This window comes from Adiantum capillus-veneris, chromosome 19, assembly GCF_014529385.1.
Source record: "Adiantum capillus-veneris isolate H3 chromosome 19, ASM1452938v2, whole genome shotgun sequence".
Lineage (NCBI taxonomy): Eukaryota > Viridiplantae > Streptophyta > Polypodiopsida > Polypodiales > Pteridaceae > Adiantum > Adiantum capillus-veneris.
The window spans coordinates 69,196,410-69,214,476 of NC_140949.1; the positions used below are offsets into that span (position 1 = coordinate 69,196,410).

The 18,067-nt window shown below is 42.9% G+C and overlaps 1 protein-coding gene across 7 annotated transcripts; it reads right to left on the reverse strand.

Annotated features, from left to right (window-relative positions):
* Positions 1-4,116: 4,116 nt before the first annotated feature.
* LOC147434192 (uncharacterized) lies at positions 4,117-11,699 on the reverse strand. Of its 7 annotated transcripts, XM_086490761.1 has the most exons (4): positions 8,461-9,068; positions 8,329-8,372; positions 4,466-8,254; positions 4,117-4,371 (listed from the first exon to the last, which is right to left on the reverse strand). In XM_086490761.1, exon 3 carries the CDS (start codon positions 5,461-5,463, stop codon positions 4,810-4,812), a length of 654 nt encoding a protein of 217 aa, XP_086346887.1. In that variant the 5' UTR covers positions 5,464-8,254; positions 8,329-8,372; positions 8,461-9,068; the 3' UTR covers positions 4,117-4,371; positions 4,466-4,809. The 7 variants fall into 6 exon arrangements, with proteins under 7 accessions (XP_086346887.1, XP_086346884.1, XP_086346890.1 ...); XM_086490758.1 differs by having other exon boundaries at positions 4,466-8,372; XM_086490760.1 differs by having other exon boundaries at positions 8,329-9,068.
* Positions 11,700-18,067: the final 6,368 nt, after the last annotated feature.

An 18,067-nucleotide genomic window follows, 5' to 3' on the forward strand; every position in this document is an offset into this window, starting at 1 on the left:
TATCGCTTGAGGAGGTCTCCCATTGGTCTGTGTTCGGTGGTGGTGCACCGACGCGCAAGGCCGAACGATATTAATTAGGAGTTTTTTGGAAGAAATGATTGCGCCTATGTACATACACATGCATGGTGCATCAAATAAAGGATTGCCCATTTTCCAGAGCCAAGTGGTTACGTGGGGCCCACATGTGTACAGGTAGGACAGCATGTACATAGAACATAGATTTTCATTATCACCAGTACTAGTGTATTTTTTCTATAATAATGAGGAGTTGTTAGTGCGTGAAACTTCTCGAGAAAGCTATCAGCAGGCGCACGCCATGAGGTAAGCAGGTGCATCAAGTGGCATCTAGTGGCGTCAAGAGGACGAATGGGATCAAGACTTGCACGTGGATAAGTAGGAACACAACATGGGTGTTTTCTTGTGATAAATTATACAAAAAGGTCATCATGAGGACTTTATTTGGGAGCCACTTCATGTGATTGCGGGATGCATTATTGGGAAAAGTTGAGTGACAAATGTGCAGATGGATGTAGAAGGGTAACAAAAATGCACTGCGTGGCCATTTTTTGGCATGTTCAGGGTCTGTTTGAGGTCAATGAAAAGGCCAAGGGAACCCAAGGGATAAAGTGAAGTGTGGACACTAAAAAACCTGAGAAGAAGACTAGAAAAATGTGGAGAGAAGAGGGGGAACAACCGCAAGTCAATTTTTGCTATTTTTGGAGCCTGTTTTGGTCATAAACTGCTCATCCGAGGTCAAATTTGAGCACTTTGATATTATAGACTGGGGTTTTTGGCCGCTCCAAATGCACGAGCCTGTCCATTTTTCCAAGTTCCTCACTTTTTCCTATTGTTTTGGTTGTGTAAGTTTCTCCTATGAGCAAAGCCTTTGTTCAAATTTGTGATTGTATCTGGCATATTTCATCCATATTGTGTGAGCTATTCGCCCCATTCGTGTTGGCCCAATCTCAATTGTATCTACATATCAGAGATATTCCTCTTTTGAGCTGAGTTTTTTGGGGATGTGTGTGTGTGTCTCTGTGTTGAGTGGGAAAATGGATAGTCTCTCTCCTCTAACTCCATAATTAGTGTGTTCCCTGTCTCTGCCAGGTGGATTGTGTAAGCCGAGTGGTGTCCCATAGTGTATGTGTGTGTGTATCATCCCAAGAGTGTGTGTCTGGTGATTATAGAGGCGTTGTATGTGTTCCCATCCCGATCACATTCTTTTGGCGCCCTCGCGAAGGATCTTCTTCGAGTATCTTCAGCTTCGAGATTTGGAATTAAAGGTTACAGATTACATGTTACAGGTTATAGGTACAGGTATAGGTATACGTGATTCACACAAGTACAGGTAGCTAGAGTAGAGTGATATACTGGCAGTGAAAGTCACTTACAGTTGCCGCGGGTATGCATCATTTGGCGCTTGTTTGAGCGCATTGTCTTGTATTGTACGTTACTTGTGGATACTATCATTATACACCTTTGTGGAACCGTACTTGGTCTGGAAGATAGTCATTTTTGAGACTTGACTATACAAGATTTGCATAAACTTTCGTGAGAGGGTCGATAGCGTGAGGTTTTATTGAGCTAGGGGGTTCTCAAATATGAGATCCTTTCGGTGATACAAGTGACTGGAGCACCCTTTTCGTGACCTCGCCATAGGCTATGTTATAGTGATTCCTAATTGATGCTTGAGTTCTATTGTTGGCAGGTTATGCATACGTATACAATTTATATTTTGGGTTCTTATTGCTCTACTTCTGAGGAAACTCTCCCAAATTTTTTTGAGTTGTGATGGCTGGTTTTTTGGTCTTTTGAGCCATTTATGCTGTTATGCTACTGAAATTCTAGAAAAATCAGAGGATAATTCAGGTGTGCCTTCTTAGGAGCTCCATGGTTGGCTTTAATGGATGATCAAAATGGACCTCAATTCACTCCTTTTCATTTAACACAAAGAATCCAGATAAATGTTCATGTGTCCAGGAAGAGTTTTTTCCAACAACGCATAGTCTTTATGTTCGGGCAAGAAGATTAAGAGAGATACTAGAATGCCCTTTGCCTATTGTAATTCCAATTAAATATGAAAACTTATTTCACATGCATGTGTTTGTTCTTATCTAAATTTGAACTCCATTGAAGTTTCTTGGATTGGGTTAGTAAAAAGTTTGGGTTCTTGCACGTGTGTTAGAAGGGGTTCTCAAAGCATTGAAACTTGAGTAGCCATGGCTTTCTCGTATCCGGAATTTCAAGGAAGAAGTGAGGAAGATGTGGAAGACTTTTTGGAAAAGATGGAGGTTGCTTGCATTAGCAATTAGATTCACGATCCTGCATAGATGTTACGTATTCTCCAAATATGTTTGAAGAGTGATTCACGTGTTTGGTCCAAAGCATTTGAAGAGGAGTTGTGTGCGGCGGATCCACCTGTGAGATTAAGTTGGGACAATCTAAGTCATACATTGGAAGTGAAGTTTGTGAAGACAGAATCTCCTGACAAAGTGTGGCAAGAAGTACAGGGTTTAGTATAGAGAGAAGGTGAGCGAGTAGATGAGTACATACGTAAGTTTTCAATGGCACGGGAGAGGATTTGCACGGCCTTAGCACCACAGGTACCCCACCTAACATGATAAAGAAGAACAGGTTCTTGGCTGGTCTTTGGGAGATTATACGCTGGAGAGTGGAGCTAAAGAAGCCTAGGACATATGAAGATGCACTAGAGGTAGTAAGGAACAAAGAGTGAAAGCTGAGAAGAATGAGTCAACTAGGAGTAGAATCTTTGTCCAAGAGTTCTGAGTTTCAGTCTGTGGATTCTTTCCAAGGTCGCATGCCAGGGGTTCATCATGAACCAGTGGTTTTTGTTACTCCTCAGGTTATGCCAATAGTGGTCACTAGAACAATGCAAGATGATGGGCTAAGGCAAGACATGAGAAAAGTCATAGATTTAATGAAGAATCTTAGCCTAAACATGCTAGGTAATGTGTTCAAGGACTTGTGTCAAGGGTCGACTGCTAATCTAGGTAGGAAACCCTAGAAGGCCAAGGGCTATATAAAGGGCAGTAGGGAGGAGGCTTCTCCAAGGCAATTCCCAAGGTCCTTTCATTGGTATCAAAGCTTTCATATTTTCAGAGCAGACAAGGTTTTAGATTGCATTCTTTTGTATGCTCATACAAAAAAAGATCTATGGAGGAAATTCGGAGCCATGTGCAGGCACCCTTGGAGTGAGGAAGAGGGCGAGTTCAACCTACACCGTAGCTGAAGAGAGTAGGCTTGAAAGTATTGTAGGGCCAAGGGTCGCATTTCACGTTGCTCGCATGAAACGTAGCTGAAGAGAGTAGGCTTGAAAGTATTGTAGGGCCAAGGGTCGCATTTCACGTTGCTCGCATGCAACACAAGGAGCACCACAACTCATGCCATCTCTCTTTCTTCTCTCTTGGTGGTGAGCTTGCTCAATGCTCGCCATTGATTTGTGAGATCTTTCATACTAAGGGCCGAACACTACAAGAGGTTGTGTGCACTTGTGACGTTTTTAGCGACCGAAATACATTGGGTTTTTATACTCCCCGGGGTTGCTAAGACCGTATCTATGAGAACGTTGCTACATGCATCACTACAAGCGTGGCTATCAGCATCACTATGACCGTCTCTATATAGCGGTGGTCATAGCGATGATAGCATGCCTTCTATAGCGACTCTCATAGAGTTGCTGAGCCTTATATAGCGACGCCCAAGAGTAAAATTTTTTGAGTGGCAGGGTATTCAACCATATTGAATGTTTCAATCATAGAGTAAACCTAAGTGAATCCAAGGTAAGCCCAGATTCACCTTTGAAAGAAATGGCAAGGTATAGACCCAAAGTAGTCACCCACAAGACAATATAACCATTAACTCCATCATGCATAGTATTTTTTGCGAATAAAGATACAAAACTGACAAAAGTAAATTGACGAAAGTAAATCAATGACAATTGTACACATCATAAACAAAATCACTTGATTGTTAACCATTTTCATTATTGAGAAAATACATGGTTTTCCAATAGTTACAAAAAAAGTATATGCGTCATCTCATTATACATGCTATGACAAAAGGAAACTAATGCTATCTGGCTACGACTAGATTGACGTTGTCTAATGAGATGTCTCATCGCGTCCAATGCAAGTGGCGTATCTGTCGAATTCTGTAGAAAAAAACAACGGTAAGTATAAACATATAATTTACAAAACAATATATTATCGTTAAAATACAAAAAATGTAAATGAGTAGATTGAAATAGTAACCATGCCTCCGCAAGAACGCAATGTCCATCAAGGCGTTTAAGCCCTTTCTGTCCGCCTACTCACGCTCGTACGGTGTGGGGTCACATCCTGTCATCGACCACTATTCAAAACATACAAAGAATCCATTATGTTAGAATTTAAAAGTACAAATAGATCTAACTACCAAACATAAAGAGCAATGCAAAAGCACTTACAAAATCGGCCTCAAATGATTCCCACCTGCCGCTCCCCAAGTGATGCGAGCTCCTTGCATTTACTCGTGCTTTAGCTGTCTCCTTTTGTTGCTTCCACTTGTCAGGATTCTCGCGTGCTACTCGCTTCGCATTCTTCCAATCCTCTTTGGCCAGCCAATCTCGTCTGTTCCACCCATGTTTTATTGATTTTTGTACTTCAGAACACTTGTGCTTGCAGTATTCGCACATTCGAACCTTCATCAGGTCTTCATTGAAGCACTCATTCCGACTTGACACAGGAAAATTGTCATGCAGCATGGTGATGACTCTATCTTTTAATTCACTTGGTACTTTACTCCAGGTGCTTAGTATGTAGTGTCAAACACCTGAGAGCAAAGACAGCACATGCACGAGATCACCTTCTTGCCTTCATCATTTAAGATGATTCCGCCGCTGATGTCGACCGAGTACGACAATCCCTCTCGCCTGTGATGCATGAACCTGGGTGTCTTAGTAGAGGTCTGTAGCGGCGTCTTGATGGGGGTACGGATGTCAAGTGTCTCCACTTGAGTCTGGGCCCCGAAGAGAGCAGTGTCTACTGGAGTGACTCCCGAAGGAGTAGCTAGTGGTGTGTAGCCAGGATAGGCCGATAACTGTGCAAAACCTAGGGTAGATGGCGATGATGTGACTGGTGTGAGGGTAGGTAGGCAAAGAAGGGGAAGATAAGAAGCCTTGTCGAACATGAGGCAGTGTTGAGGCATCAGCGGCCGCATCCCCACGGCAACCGTCGCTGCCACCACTAGAGTGTCGATGCCTAGACAAGTGTGAAGATCGTCTCGTCGACACTGAAGCTTCGGAGTATGCTGAATGCTCCAAAACAGAGGGAGACGCTGAAGGAGTAGAACGACGTGATGGTGCTCCAGAGCGATGACGCTCTTCGTACCACCTCCGCTGCTGCTGGGATGACAAAGAAGAAAAAAACTCATCATCATCCATACTTGCATTAAACACACGAACATTTAATCTTAATATTGAATGAATAGAGAAGAAAACATGGACAAGTAGAGAGAGAGAGAGAGAGAGAGAGAGAGAGGACTCATAAAGGGGAGGGATTCCTGTGTTGAGAGATTCCGTTGAAGTTCTTGTGAATTTGTAAAAGCAGTGCACTCCAGGTGTGACGGAGACTGAAGCTGCAATTGCGAAGGAGGTGATTCGTCTCTTCTAATGAATGTTGCTCGCCCCACCACTAGATCTAGTTGATCGGGTGAAAGAGACACTAAGAACGCTTTTTGTCGATTCGTTCGACCCTAAAATGTTGACCTTTACACCATGCTATTGTGTATGACTTATATTACAACCAACAAAGATTAAGAGTGGCCGTTGAAACATGTAGAAAGTTGCTAGTAGTACATTGCAAATTTACCTTGCTCGCGCAACCCCGAGAGTACTCCCACTCCTCCTTAGTCACGTATTCAATGCACTATTGTGCGCTTTTCAATTGGTTGTGCAACCATCTTAAGCTCACGAATGTTGATAGGCTCTCCAAACCAGCCAGACAATGCATCGATGGTCGTCTTCCCTGTCTCCACTTGATTCGTGCCCTTTGTCGCTCTTACTTTGCATCCTCCTATTGTGAAATCCACTTTTGCCTCACTGGATTGTGAAGCATGCAAAATTGGTTGATCTTAGCCTCTAGATCTTAGGTCATCTTCTTCTCAACACCAAGATTGCACATGACAATCCCAGATATTCGCTCATCATCTATGGTTCACCATAGCGTTAGAAATGGAGAAGGGGGAACCAACCCAACACACTCCAAGCTTGCCTCTCTATATCCCAAGGATTAACCCGCACCCCTAACCACACAAAATCACACACACGCACACTTTTTGCAGACTTTCACTGCACATCTTGCCTTAGAGATTTCTTAGCTGTACACATGCACACATAAACACCTCGATAGGGATTTAAAATTCACGTAATCACTCAAAATGACATTAGAGTGAACATCTAGTTGGTAAGGTGAAACTTCTGGTAACATTGACAAAGTCATGCATTAATACTATTGGATGAAGGGGGAAGAAACCAATTTTGAAAAAAATCCAATTTATATGGTTGCTAACGTTAATTAATACTTTGTGGTCACGTAAAATTTTTAAGTGATTACGTAAATATTAAATCCCCGACCTGGTCCTGGTCCTCGACATAACCGGCTTGAAAGTACACCATCATACACAATCATTCCTACACCAAATAAGTAAACACACAATACCTGGGAGGGGGCACAAGCCTCAACCGGACACAAAATAGCTGAATCATTCACTCCCTCCCTCTCTGCACACACAAATACACAAAACCCGGAGCCAACGCTACCACGGGCGTGGGGCACAAGATAAGACGAGGGAATAAATTTACACCAAAGATTCCAACAAAACCATAATGATTGCATAACACGGATTTGGGGTACAATGGTGGTGTTAAAAAACTTTCAAAACACTCTTATCTCCTCCCTTTGCCGGCTCCCGGCTGCCCTTGGCTTTCCTACAGAATTCCCTGTTCGGCCAGCACTTTGGCGACCACTTCCATGCTATGTGACTGCCCTCTTGAGGCGCACTCCTTATAAGCAGAGCCACCTCGTGGCTTCCAACCCCTAGAAAACTGCAGCTCTGAACCAACCTTTCCACTGGCTCGGCCTGCACTCTCCCTTTACGACCTGGCGGCTATGTGTCTTCACCAACTGCAGCCTCACAAAAAACCCTCACGCTAGCCTCTCGGCCCTGCTCACCTCAAAGCGGCCCTTGTGGCTGCGCCTTTTCAACCTTGAAGACTTTGATAACTTCTCTAGTCCCTTCTGCTGCTCACGCTACACCATGGCTGCCCCTTGAACTCCTTCAGGTCGGTGCCCCTCCAATTATATTCAAGCCCTTGGCAACTCTCTACATGGCTTCCTTCACTGCAGCATGATGCCCCTTCTTGGTAGTTCCCCCGACATCTTCAACTGGCTTCTCCTCCTTGATTCAATTGGCGGCCCTCAGCCTTCTTGCGAGCTCCCCCCCTGGCATGGGCATCGCTGGCTCTCCTCCTCGGCCTCCTTTCCCGGCTACTGCATGTGTCACACCGCCATGCTCACCTTCTCATCACCCCCACCATGGCCATCCCCAGATAGCGCTCTTGATCCGCCCCTTTTCCCTCCCCCAAGCCCTTCCAATCCTTCTCTTTCATGCAGTTAGCAGACCCGTTATCTGCCACTCCACCTGGCCGCCATGCTCCCACTCTCATGCAATCGTCTTTGTTCTCCTCACAAGCTGCGCTGCCCTGCAGGCCCCTTTTGCGCTACTCTAGACCATGGTGGTGTCCTCCACCTTTTCCACCAGATGGCGCCCTTTCCTCCAGCATGCTTGGTAGATGGCGGCTTCCCCACTCTACAGCCCATCACCTCCCCTTCTATTCCTGGGCGACAAAAAGCCTTGCCAGCGCTGTTCATCCCATCAGTTGCATGGCTTTAAAAATTAAAGCTTACCAAAAAAAAAAACAATTCCCCTTTTGTGGGGCATTCCCATCGCATTGGGCTCGAGTATAGCATACTCCTCCGCTCTATGTACAGCTTCCCGCATGGCTCCTTGCCATAGGTTCAAACTAGTCGCATCCATAACCTTCGACCATACAGATTCTCAATTTCAAGCACAAAGCATCACCAATTTGACCGTGTCATTTCCATCACTCAATAGTCGAGCACGTCTTCTTCGAGTATAAAACGGACCTCAATAATCTCGAACCACTAGTAATTTCAAGAAAATATCTTGCTCACTCCTACATCACAAATAAGAGGCGTTCAAAAAAACCTTTACTCATAGATCATATACATCAAACCAAAGCCTCATCACCATAGTTGCAATGAGATTCAATGCCCACCAAATTGATAGTACTCCTGAAAAATCAACCAAAAGCTTAAGTGCCTTGGCAACAGGGCCATAATTACCACATAAATTAAAAAAAAGCATTGCCAGGTTTGATACCCTGTCAAGTAGAATGTCCTGCAAACATCTCGACCAAAATTCCATATCATAAACCTCATAGCACCTGTATCCAGCATCCCTAGTCTTGTTCACAATCTCAGGATATGAACATTTTGCTCCTGTCACCTCTGATAGCAAAAACACTTGCAGTTTCTTCTAGAGAGTCCTCCATCCCTATGCACCTGTCTCCTAACTCCATTAAATACTTGCTCAATGTCCTTGACATTTGCCTGCAAACTACCATGCCTGGGCTTCTTGCACTTCCATACGCCAACCATCTTCAATTGTACCATCATTGCCCAACCCCTGATTGAGCATTCATGCTCAACCATAGAATTATTTAGATAAGAGATGATTACATATTAAAAAACTGATACTTAGTATGTACATAAGCAGTAGATAGATAGAGAGAGAGATTTTATAGTTGTAAAATTCCCTTGAATTAAATGGAAAGCTGTAGGCTCTCCCAGCTATGATGCAAACTCTGCCAGGATCGAATACACGGTATTGAGCACAGCCATGCGTCCATAGTATATGCATAATCTACCATTTTTTTGCACTTGTGAACCCCAAAAACAAGCCTGTCGTGTAGCTTGGCATCGCATCGATCTTCAACAACCTATATCCATATGCATGCTTGATACCCAAAATGAGCGTATACACCCACATTTGAAGCAATTGCATCACCTGAAATCATTCCTCCCTTTGCTAGATGACTCTCCATAACATAATCTACGTCCAAAGAGCTTTGCAAACGGTGCAAAACTGCTTGTAAAGCAACCTTCAAAAGTATATCTATCAACAACATGGAACCAACCTTCGAAACCCTATCATCTCGAAGAAAAAGAGAGGGTTGCCCAACTCCGTGGTCCACACAAGGCATCTCTATACCTGTCTCTTGTTGCTCTGTGACCACCTCATCTACATGCAATATAATATCGTAAATATCATACCTTGAGGAAGTGGAGTCCGTCTCCCACGTTCTATCTCCATGGAAAGAGCTGCCGCCACTCGACTCATGCTCTTCCCCTTTCTCACAATATGGAATCTCGTCCATAACTACTGCTTTAATCTTATCAACAAATCTCACTTGTCGTCCATGAGCACACTCCCCAGGGATTTGACCATCAATAACTAAATCTGCCAGCATATTTCCCTGACTTGGAACCATCAGCACCTCTTCAACCACTGCATCTTTCTTGTCTGGCATCCGAGGCATAGGAATAACCCTGTCTCTCTACAACCATAATATCTTTGGCTCTTCTTGCATATGCAAACCCTCTAGCATAGGCTGTGCTTTTATCTTCTTTGCTTCAACTGAGTCTGACACTATCGGGCTGGACCATCCTTGCCTCGCTTGACATTTCTTCAAGAGCTTCTTTGTGCAACCTTCTGCAAAGTCCACTAGCTCCGCATATGACACCGGTCCATCGACTTCAACTTTATCACAAACATCCACATGCAAGCACTAAAATCAGTATTCTTTGCAGCAATTACCTTTATGAGTTTTTTCTCCATAGCGCTTCGAAATCCCACACAAACGCTTGAAAGTGACCAGCCAGGCTTTGCTTTAGCTCATTCAACCTTCACTTCACTTCGCTCAATTGCGCGACGTTGGTCGCATATTTGCTTCGGAATGCCACTTCTAAGGTGTTCCAATCCAGCTTTTCGTCAACCTGCAATCCATCATACCATGTCTTGGCCTTTCCACAAATTAGCAGTGGGAATGCCTAAGCCACTCCCCTTCTTTCGACAAGCCACTCTCCCAGCAGAAATAGACCATAGTCCTGCAGCCACACTTCTGCATCTTCAACACCTGTAAAAGTCAGAAAACCCGACGACATCTTTCTTAGCAGCACTTGCTCTTTGAAATTAGTATCACCCCAACACTGTCTTCGACTTCACCGAGAAGCAAGCAATAGCTCCTCCGTGGGGGCACCACTGATGGAAAGGGGGAAGGGGGAACAAACCCAGCACACTCCAAGCTTCTATAGCCCAGGGATTCACACACACAAGCACACTTTTTGCAGACATTCACTGCAGAGCTCGCCTTCAAGATTTCTCAGTTGTACACATGCACACATAAACACCTCGACATAACCAGCTTGACAGTACACCATCATACACAACCATTCCAACACCAAATAAGAAAGCACACAATACCTAGGAGGCGACACAAGCCTCGACCACACACAAAATAGCTCAATCTTTCACTCCCTCCCTCTCTGCACACACACATACACAAAACCCGGAGCCAAAGAAACCACGGGCGTGGGGCACGAGATAAGACGAGGGAACAAATTTACACCAAAGATTCCAACCAAACCATAATGATTGCATAACACAGATTTACACCAAAGATTCCAACAAAACCATAATGATTGCATAACACAGATTTGGGTTACGATGGCGGTGTTAAAAAACTTCAAAAACTCTAATCTCCTCCCTTTGCCGCCTCCTGGCTGCCCTTGGTTTTCCTACGGAATTCCCTGTTCGGGCAACACTTTGGCGACCTTTTCCATGCTATGTGACTGTCCTCTTGAGACGCACTCCTTATAAGCAGAGGCACCTCGTGGCTTCCAACCCCTCGAAAACTGCAGCTCTGCACCAACCTTTCAACTGGCTCGGCCTGCCCTCTCCCTTTACGACATGGCGGCTATGTGTCTTCACCAACTGCAGACCCACAAAAGACCCTCACGATAGCCTCTCGGCCCTGCTCACCTCAAAGCGGCCCTTGTGGCTGCGTCTTTTCAACCTTGAAGACTTTGATCACTTCTCTACTCCCTTTTGCTGCCCACACTACACCGTGGCTGCCCCTTGAACTCCTTCAGGTCGGTGCCCCTCCAATTATATTCAAGCCCTCGGCAACTCTCTACATGGCTTCCTTCACTGCAGCATGAGGCCCCTTCTTGCAGGTAGCCCCCCCGACATCTTCAACTGGCTTCTCCTCCTTGATTCAATTGGCAGTCCTCAGCCTTATTAATGCAAGCTCCCCCCTGCTGGCTCTCCTCCTTGGCCTCCTTTCCCGGCTACTGCATGTCACACACCGCCATGCTCACCTTCTCATCACCCCCGCCATGGCCATCCCTAGATAGTGCTATTGAGCCGCCCCTTTTGCCTCCCCCAAGCCCTTCCAATCCTTCTCTTTCATGAAGCTAGCAGACCCGTTATCTGCCACTCCACCTGGCCGCCACGCTCCCACTCTCATGCAACCCTCTTTGTTCTCCTCACAAGCTGCGCTGCCCTACAGCCCCCTTTTGTGCTACTCCAGACCATGGTGGTGTCCTCCTCCTTTTACACCAGATGGCCCCCTTTCCTCCAGCATGCTCGGCAGATGGCGAATCCCCCACTCTGCAGCCCATCACTTCCCCTTCTATTCCTGGGCGACAATAAGCCTTGCCAGCGCTGTTCATAGCATCAGCTGCATTGCTTTAAAAATTAAGGAAAATTACCAAAATACACCTCAAATTTTAAAAATTCCCAGAATACCTTTGTATCTATTTTGGTTGGAATGTTCAAGATTTTCTAATCTTCATTCGTTTTTGACAATTGAGATCCGTTTTTGAGTGCTCAGCATGTAATTTGTACCATCGCAAAAAAGGCAATTATGTCTAAATATAATGAAGCAATTCATCTCCAAAGCCTACGTAACCAACTCAAATTGTAGTTTTAGCATCTTGTACGATAGACAATCACTCTTCTTGTGAACACCTACAAAAAAATTATTTTTCTAGAAATTTAGTCTCACAACCAGGGGTATTTTGGGAATTTTGGAAAATTTGAAGGGCATTTTGGGAATTTATGACAAAATATCGGGGACATTTTGGGAATTTTTTGAATTTGAGGGGTATTTTGGGAATTTCCTCAAATTAGAGGGGTATTTTGGTAATTTCCCCTAAAAATTAAAGCTTACCAAAAAAATATATATATATCCCCTTTTGTGCGGCATTCCCACCGCATTGGGCTCGAGTATAGCATAATCCTCTGCTCTATGTAATGCTTCCCACATGGCTCCTTGCCATAGGTTCAAACTAGTCGCATACATCACCTTCGATCGTAAAGATTATCAAGTTCGAGCACAAAGCATCGGCCAAGCACCAATTTGACCATGTCATTTCCATCACTCAATAGTCGGCCACAAAGTGTGAGCACGTCTTCTTTGAGTATAAAAAGGACCTCAATAATCTCGAACCACTAGTAATTTCAAGAAAATATCTTGCTCACTGCTACATCACAAATAAGAGGCGTCCGAAAAAACCTTTACTCATAGATCATATACATCAAACCAAAGCCTCATCGCTATAGTTGCAATGAGATTCAATGCCCACCAAATTGATAGTACTCCTGAAAAATCAACCAAAAGCTTAAGTGCCTTGGCAAGAGAGCCATAATTACCACACATAAATTAAAAAAAAGCATTGCCAGGTTTGATACCCTGTCAAGTAGAATGTCCTGCAAACATCTCGACCAAAATTCTGTATCGTAAACCTCATAGCACCTGTATCCATCATCCCTAGTCTTGTTCACAATCTCGAGATATGAACATTTTCTCATGTCACCTGTGATAGCAAAAACACTTGTAGTTTCTACTAGAGAGTGCTCCATCCCTATGTACCTATCTCCTAACTCCATTAAATACTTGCACAATGTCCTTGTCATTTGCCTGCAAACTGCCATGCCTAGGCTCCTTGCACTTCCATAGGCCGACCATCTTCAGTTATACCAGTGTGTCCCGGGCTTCATCAAATCCGTCTAGCCACTCTCCAATGTAAACTAGGGACTCTGATACCAGGCAACCTTCTACCATGCTACCCTCCGGAGGTGCCTTCGGACGCACATATCCTTACAACGTTTTAATGAAATATTCTAAAAAGAACATCCATCTGGAATGTACTGTGCCAGCTATTTCCACCTCTTCAACTATGTGAACAAGAAGATGCACCTAAATGGTTAGCATGGTAGTAGGAAAGTGTTTCTCAAACATGCACACAACCTCCGCAGCGTTTAGTTTGACGAATGGTATGGAGTCTACATTGATCTCCTTTTGTGAGATCCATTGCACCAACTTCGCAAGTTTGTAGATTGTGTTACAGACGTCAGGAGAAACATCCCTCAATGGCCACCGGTAAAATAAATTGCAAAACACGTATAGCAATGATATTATAGTCCACACACGAATTTGTTACACAATTTCCACTATGATATATTCAACTTCAAACATACCTGACACATTTTATGCCAGTCATGTGACTTCAAACCGGTAAGCTTTCCTTCTTTAGTGAAACATGTTCTGAGCGAGTGCATTACGCCAATGGGGGTCCACAAAGATCGAATGGTCTCTTTTACTTTGTGTTCTTGGGCTCTTGTCAAAATCCATGGCACTTTAGGGAGTTTTCTCCATCCATCGGATATTGTCTGCGGCCAACATTGCTCCATACAATCCACATTTCTAAGGTCAACCCTGGCTCCCAAAGTCTTTCTTGCCGGTAAGATGATCCCACATCAAATTACCACATTCTTACATATGTGCATTGGATCGAGCAAGTGATTGATCATGAGTCTGGGCTAATATGGTAAGTCGTACCATAGAGAGAGTCTCTTCATCCCTGGGGGAAAACTGTCATCACACATCTCCTTTTGCTCTAACCATGCTTGTGCAGATACCCTCGGTGGCTGTCTTCCCAAAAAGTCGTCGTGTAACACATGATTCTCTGGAACACACGCTTGATGACCTTCGTATAAGATAATTTGCTTCTTCAATGAGGACGCCCGACGTGCATTAAATCTAGGTCCACATGTGACACATGCTCTGTATCCGCTGTTTGAAGCAGTGCATGCATACACATAATAATAGATAAGCTTCGGGAAAACCAAGATTTACAGTGTTTGAGTTTGAGTGTAAATCACCTGAGCATTCTGTTAGTCCGGGATAGGCATGCATGGTCCACATTAGAATACCTTTGATCAAAGCATTCCTTCGACCTGTGTGTGGGCTCATATCCACCACTTCTATGTCAATCCACAATTGTTGTAGCTCTTCCAATAGTGGACGAAGATACACATCCGTATTCTTCACTCTATACCGCCCCAACAAAATCAAGCTTAGCCACAGGTACCCCTTCTTGGTAGTCAACCACAGGGGAATGTTGTAGTTGACAATGACAATGGGCCATACAGTGTAAGATGTTGATCTTTAACCAACTGGATTTACGCCATCCATAGCCAGGCATATGTACAAATTTTGAGCTTCCCTTGCAAAATCCGGCCATGTATCGTCTATATGTTTCCAAGTTGTGCAATCTGCAGGAATCCGAGCACACCATTCGAAGATCTATTCTCCTTGTGCCATAATGCTAAGGCGGCCACGGACTTTACATTCAAAGAAATGCTTGATGCGAGGAAGCAGAGGAAAATGTTGCAAAACCTTTTGTAGAATTTTTGTTCCGTAGAGATCTACTCGATATCTCTCGAAATCACATTTCGGACACTTCTCCATGTCTATGTATTCCCCTCTGAAAAGAATGCAGTCGTTAGGACATGCGTGAATCGAATTATAATCCATCCCCAAGTTTTGCAAGATCTTTCTTGCTTCCTTTCTGGAATCTGACATCACATTATCAGCTGGCAATATGTGCTCTTTGATCAGTCTAGAACCATATATTGATTATTGATAATGACAATATAACAAAAGGACAATGCTATGACAATGGACATGAAAAAGATAATAGAATTTATTCTTCCAATTTTATTAGTACAATCGATCTTGTAGGAGACTGGACGAGCCCCTAGACCATGAGAGAATAGACCTATACCTGCCACCATCCAACATAGATATCCAATTAGAACTTGGGCTACCTCTTATGGGAAGACATCTTTATTGATCAATGCCTATATTTATGGGTAGAGAAATCTACACACCCATGTCTACATGATAGTGCATATAGTGGACAAAACCCCTTTCCCTCTTCTCTAGCTATAGCAATTCACGGCATCTTACATCTTTCACGACAGGTCTTTGTTCGAGGGATTACGTAGCACATTACATGTTGGCCTCCAATTTGAGTATCATGTTGTTGAAAGCTTTCCAGCTTAAGATCGCATCTGTAGTGAGGAAGAGATCAGGGATCGATCACCGTTTGTCTAACTCTATTTTTTTTTTTGTAATCTCGAAGGTAGACTTTAATATAAAAACTAAATCCAAAATCTAATTTTAAATCTAACCTAATTGAACATATGGTGATTCTGAACTAATTGAACATGGTTAGTGGGTGAGTTAATAGGTGTCAGATTTTGATGGGAATATACTTATTGTTGTGTAACTAGTGTTTGCTCTTTGGGCATAGCTTGCAGTGACATGCCCTAAAATCTAACATAAATCTAATCTAATCTTAAATTGAACATAATTCTAGATCTAATCTAATCTTAAACTCAACATAAACCTAAATCTAATCGATCTAATCGATCTAATCGATCTAATCTTAAATCTAACCTAAATCTAAGCGTAAACTAACTTAAATCTAAATCTAATTTAATCTTAAACTCAACATAAACCTAAATCTAATCCAATCTTAAATCCTAATCCTAAATGTAATCTAACTTAAATTTAACCTAGCTAATCTTAAATATTGCCCTAGTTTTAAATCTAATTTAAATCTTAACGTAATCTTCAGTCTAAACTAATTTTAAATTTAGCATAAATTTTAAATATAATATAAATGTAATCTAACTTTATCTTAGATCTTAATCTAACCTAATTTTGATTAAATGTAACTTTAAATTTGACCTAACCCTAAATCTTAATATAACATTTCATTTTATATTTTCTCTACTTTTTTTATCTATCTCTCTCTCTCTCTCTCTCTCTCTCTCTCTTTGTTTTTTCCCCTTACCTCTCTCTTTTCTTCTTCTTCTTCTCTCTCTATCTCTCTCTCTTTGTTCTCTCCTCTCTCTCTCTCTCTCATTCTCTCTCTTTACTTTATCTCTCTCTCCCATTCTCTCTCTTTACTCTCTCTCTCTCTCTCTCTCTCTCTCTCTCTCTCTCTCTTTTCCTTCTCAATGTGTGTATGTATGCATTCTTTGTTTATGCACGTGTTTTGCATTTATGCTTGTGTGTACTCTCTCTCTCTCTCTCTCTCTCTCTCTCTCTCTCTCTCTTTTAAAGACACAATGTGTGTGTGTGTGTGTGTGTGAGAGAGAGAGAGAGAGAGAGGGAGAGAGAGAGAAAGAGGGGAAGGGAACACGAGAGAGAGGAGAGGGAAGCAGAATACCTAGCTCTCCTTCCTCTCTTTGTGTGTTTGAGTGTGTGTGTGTGTGTGTGTGTGTGGAAGAAAGAGAGAGAGAGAGAGAGAGAGAGGGAGAGCACGTTTACCTCTTTTGCTTGAGCGTCAAAACTGAGATATGGGATGTGAGTTTCTGGCGCTCTCGGTTTATTTTTCACCCCTGTCGGCGTCGCTATGCAACAAATAACATAGTGACGCTCATAGCGACACTGATAGCGACGCCCGTGGATTTTCACTTTTGAGCATCGCATTGTGAGTGTCGCTAATGTGAGGTACCTCTTGTAGTGTAAGGCCATTCTATTTTATCCTTACGGCAATTGAAGAGCACTAAGGGAGGATTCCCACAGTTTGTGATCGCAGTAGAAGGCCAAGGGCTATATAAAGGGTGGTAGGGAGGAGGGTTCTCCAATGCAGTTCACACTGTCCTTTCATATAGACTCATGACCAGAAGCATAGTGCTCCTTAGTACATAACCATATCCAAAAAGCCTTGCTACTTTCAGTTCTTGAGAGTCATCAACTCTCTAAATACAATTGGGTCCACTAAGTCAACTCATGTCAAAGGAAACCACAACAAGTTCTACCCAAAGTGGAAGATATCATGTCTAAATTTTCTTCATCAAAGGATGATGACACTTATTACAATGAGGAGATTCTCTAGCAGCACCATGTGAACAATGTTGTAGTTTCACAAATTTAATTCCCTATGGGCTGACAAAACAAGAGATCAATGGCAATCCACATTACCCCAACGTGGTGACAATTCTAGGACTCGATAGATGCGTATAAGAAGATTTAGATTGGGCATTCAAGGACTGAATGGATTTTTATATGAAGGTTTATTTCAACAATACACATTTAGTTAGTTGGGAGCTCACCAAAAGAATCTGCTGGCAATTTAAGATTTAGATGCAAAGACAACATAGACGATGATACAAATTTGTACACTCCGTCTAGTTTTCTTTACTCCCAACAATTGTACGAGGTCATGACTCGGTATGGGTGGTCGTAGAATGGTTGACTAAACTATGTATGTTTATTCCAACCAAGTCAATAATTAAGATTCCAAATTTAGCTAAGTTATTTCTTGACAATTTGTATAGGATGTATGGATTTCCAAGTAATACTATGAGTGATTGTGATCCCAAATTTAACAGTCATTTTTGGAGGGATGTGTTTAAACAATTGGGTACACAGCTCCACCTAAGTACAATAAATCGTGAGACTCAAATAGTCAATGAAGTGCTAGAGGATATGCTACAAGCAAACGTCAGCAAGAAGCAATCAGATTGGGAAGAGTATCTACCTATTCTTGACTTTGCTTACAAC

What these genes read in the sequence shown, in the direction of transcription:
- LOC147434192 (XM_086490761.1), bottom strand. Translation starts at nt 5,463, where the DNA reads ATGTTCGTGTGTTTAATGCAAGTATGGATGATGATGAGTTTTTTTCTT.